Raw genomic sequence first — 4,169 nt, 5'->3', positions numbered from 1 at the left:
AGCTCTCCCAGCCTGGCTCCAGAGCAGAGGGGCTCCAGCCCTGGGAGCATCTCCGTGGCCTCCTCTGGACTTGCTCCAGCAGCTCCAGTCCTTCTTGTGTTGCAGCCCCAGAGCTGGACACGCTATTCCAGCTACTGGAGCATGAATCAAACTGGAACAAGTGTTTTCATCCCAAAGGGAGTGAAGAGCTGCAGGAACAACAGGAGTACACCCCCATGTATGTGACCACCAGCCTTCAGAAGGCTTTTTGTAGAAATCTTTTTGAAGAGGTCTTTGAAGAAGAAAGGCTGACACTGAGAGTCAGGGGGACTTGCAAATCCACCTATAAAGCTTGAAGAAGCCAGAAATCCCAAATGCCTTTGACACAAAACACACAGCTCTGGCCCCAAGTCCACTGAAGTCAATGAAAGCTTTTCCTCTGAATTCAGTGCTCACATCTTGCTTCCAAAATACCTTCTCCCAAAAGCTGGGAATGACTGACATTCACCGAGTGCTTGAACACAGGAGAAGTTCTATCACTGCTCCTGTGGGATTTTTTAATGGATCTGCCCAAAGATTCAAACCATAGCCACAGTCAGAAGGAATACTTAAACCCTGACGTTTTTATTTCTCTCTTAGGAAAGGAGTGTGGTGGAGTCTTCACAGACTCCAGGCATGTTTTTAAGTCACCAGGGTACCCAAATGAGTATGAAAACGAGCAGATTTGCTACTGGCACATCAGAGTCAAGTATGGGCAGAGGATCCACCTGCAGTTCCTGGAGTTTGACGTGGAAGACGACGTCGCTTGTATGGCGGATTTCTTGGAAGTCTATGACAGCTACGATGATGTCAATGGCTTTGTGGGCAGGTAAAGCAAATCCAGCCTTAATATGCAAATAAATGATTAAATTTGCCCCCCAGAACTTTAGGAGGACACTGTATCCCTTATCCAATTAGCACTGCTGGGATGTCCTTAATTCCTGCAGCAATAGGACCTGATTTATCCTTCCTTTACTTTAATCTCCCCAATTTACTTTAATATTATTAACACATGCCTGTTAAGAGTTTCAGGGAAGGCAGCTTTGCCCTTTTTTTGCTTTGCTAAACGAGATGAGAGAAAGCTGCAAGGCTTTTTAGTCAGCTGCTTATCCTGATTCTCCAGTATTTCACAGGAAGGACTCTCAGGAATCTCAAACAGCATTTTGTGTTTGCTTTAATCGAAAGGAGGGAGGTGAGATGTTAGCAAAAATATATTTAATTTGCTATTTGCTACAGAAGTGAAGTATTAGCTAATATCAGAACAAGTGCTATATATCATCTCTCTTATTAGGTTTAGTTCCTTCTTTGCTTAATTCTCACTTTCTTCAACGTCATACTTTTACTTAACCTTTATAAGTCATATTTTGGTGTGAAACATCTCGATTTTCCAGTACAGGGACTGTACAAAGCAAACAAAAACCAAACCATAAAAAGTGATAGAAGGCACTTCCCAATTCCTGCCACTTTTCACATCCTCCCTACAGATCATACATAGCAAAGCAAGGATATTCTGTGTGTTTTGCTTTTACAGATAATTTTAAATGGTTTTTTTCTGACAATATCCTTCCTTTCTTATCCTTGGGCTGCTGTTCTTCTACTTAAAGCCTTGTTAAATTGCTTTTTTTCTTGCCTTGCATTATTTACTTCCTGAGCATATTGAGAGCTACTTCCTGCATTTTTCCCTCCTCTAAACCTTACTGTGGGGTAATGTTTAAAAATTCTTTAGGTAGTAGATTTACCATAAAATTGCACACACCGAAGACTTAAAACCAATTTATCCCCTTATTCTCTAAGGAAAGAACAGCCTGAGAGCCCCAGCTCAGAGCAGGTTCTGTGCCACAATTCCTGTATCCTTTAACCATGAATATTCCTATCTTTTTCCAGGTTTTGTGGAGATGAGTTGCCAGATGACATCATCAGCACAGGTAATTTATTTCTGGTAAAAAACCCCTCCACAGTTCTTTCTAGAGCCGGTGCATTGCTGTGAAAATCTCAGAATTTCAGCAACCAAGAGCACTTCAAAAGCAAATATAGAACCCTGAAATATCACATTTTTATGCCACCCGAAATGTAACCTTTGTTTTTCTTTTTCCTTGTCCCAGGCAATGTGATGACCTTGAAGTTTTTGACAGATGCCTCGGTCACTGCTGGTGGGTTTCAGATCAGATACACTACCATGGACACGCCTTCCAAGGCAGGTGATGGAAGGAATGCAACATCCCAAGGAAAAACAAACTACTTATCTGGAAAATTCGGTGTCATGTGAGCAGAGGAACCAGATACACACCTTAAGAACCCTGTCTTAGAATGAACCCAATGCAGATATCTGTGTCTTCAGATAAGACATTTTGCTCATCTCTTCCTGACTTTTTATTTTCGGCTTTTCTACGAGTTTTGTTAATAAACTACACTAGGAAATAAATTATAAAATACACTTACATGAATAATACAAAACTATTTTTAGGATACAAGTACTGTAAAAATCTGTTACCATAGATTTTAAAATTATTTTTGTATATAAACTGCTCCTTCCCCTCATTTCTTGTCCTGTTTGATCAAAGTTTTTGTGTGACTGTTTCAACTATTTTAAAATTTAATAGGCTGTTCTCTCCTTATTTTTCTTGATTTCTACATATTTATTTTTTAGACTGTTGCTTTGGTTTTTTTTCCTGTTCTCCACACATAACTATTCATTTAATTAACCGATTTTCTTGAACTCTAAGGGCCTTTAGAATAAGCTTATTTTTAAGACACATAAATTCCTTTTATGGACACTGTTGAGATGTTGGATATTGTTTACACGGGTTTAAGACTGTTCTGTTTTAAATTGATGAACTTAAATCATTCTCTACATGTTTTTAACTTCAGTCTGAAGCAGCATTAAAGCTACCTCTGTTTTAATCCCGTCCTGAGTTTGCAATGAATTATTTTTATTTCTTTAGAACTTTTCAGACTTTGGCACATTTGCTTGATTTAAAGCAGTAAATAAGTTTTAAGGGTTTCTCTATTTCTCTGAGCGTTTTCTTGGCCCCAAAGTTAATGTCCACTGAGAATCTTCTCGGGAATTGCATTTTGTTTGGAGTGTTGTGAGTCCCTCTGAAAACGGTTTCCACAAGGAGGATCTTGAGCTAATCAAACCTATCTTTGCTTCATTTATCTTAATGCTCAGTTCTTTTAACTGATTTAATTTTTGAGCTTTTATTGCTGTACTTTCACTGGGAATAGGATCCTGCTTCTTGGCCGTACTGGAGGACAATGTTGCAGCTTCTCTCCTGGTTATTTCCAACACTTTATTCCTGTTCCATCGGGAAACAAGTTCACCATCCCTACATTTATGGGATGTAGCTGTACCCAAAATCTGCTTTTTAATCCTGCCACCTTGTGTTCACAGACATACAATGCCATTCCAGTTCTCCAAGGTAGTGCTTGTAAATGAGGAATAGAATAAGGAAAAGCATAAAGAGAATGGTTAACATTTTATTTATGACCTGGGGTAATTTTTTACGGTTTGGGGTTTGTTGTTCTTCCTTTAACTGAGAAGCAACAGATCTTGAACTGACATGGATCAGATCCAGGGGTGTACAGGGAATACCTGCCTGTCTGGAGACCCTCATGGAGCCGGAGCTGGGGGCAGGATTTTGGGAAGAGACTTTTTCCAGGACAGTCACTCCTGCCGGGCATCGCCAGTGCAGGTGACTGAGGAAGATTCAGCCAGAGTGCTCAGGTCTGTCTCTATCCCCGAAAAACAGGGATTCTCCACACCTTGGATTCGCTGCCAGCCCTGGTATTTCCTATTCCACCCCCAGCCACCCCTGCAGCCCGCAGGCGTCACCTCCATCCCAGCGGGACATCCTGTGCTCAGGGAATTTCGGGTGATGCCGGCAGGTTTTTATGGAGCTGGAGCCCGGCTGGAAGGTTAATTTCCAGTCATTAAAATTAATGATTTGACCTCATCGGTGTCTGCAGCTTCTTCATGAGGGGCGGGCGGGGGGCAGCACTGTGTGACAGGGACAGCACCCAGGGAAGGGCTGGAGCTGTGCCAGGGCAGGGTCAGGTTGGATCTCAGGCAAAGGTTCTTCCCCCAGAGGCTGGTTGGGCACTGCCCAGGCTCCCCAGGGCAGTGGGCACGGCCCCAAGGCTGCCAGAGCTCC

At 42.1% G+C, this 4,169-nt stretch overlaps 2 protein-coding genes across 3 annotated transcripts in view; both read left to right on the top strand.

Annotated features, from left to right (window-relative positions):
- TNFAIP6 (TNF alpha induced protein 6) overlaps window positions 1–2,918 on the top strand; it is a 17,084-nt gene extending 14,166 nt beyond the window's left edge. For both annotated transcript variants that reach the window (XM_018078938.1, XM_008919887.2), the window contains exons 6-8: window positions 619–847; window positions 1,903–1,943; window positions 2,121–2,918. In XM_018078938.1, coding sequence (XP_017934427.1) covers window positions 619–847; window positions 1,903–1,943; window positions 2,121–2,284 — 434 coding nt within the window. In that variant the 3' untranslated portion in view covers window positions 2,285–2,918. The remainder of the gene's footprint in view (window positions 1–618; window positions 848–1,902; window positions 1,944–2,120) is intronic.
- Window positions 2,919–3,578: 660 nt separating this feature from the next.
- RIF1 (replication timing regulatory factor 1) overlaps window positions 3,579–4,169 on the top strand; it is a 31,104-nt gene continuing 30,513 nt past the window's right edge. The window contains exon 1 of the mRNA XM_029962190.1: window positions 3,579–3,742. Within this exon, the coding sequence (XP_029818050.1) occupies window positions 3,579–3,742 (164 nt within the window). The remainder of the gene's footprint in view (window positions 3,743–4,169) is intronic.

Source organism: Manacus vitellinus, unplaced genomic scaffold (assembly GCF_001715985.3).
Source record: "Manacus vitellinus isolate BGI_N305 unplaced genomic scaffold, ASM171598v3 scaffold_43_pilon, whole genome shotgun sequence".
NCBI classification, from domain to species: Eukaryota; Metazoa; Chordata; class Aves; order Passeriformes; family Pipridae; genus Manacus; species Manacus vitellinus.
This window is presented reverse-complemented; position numbering and strand designations above follow the sequence as displayed.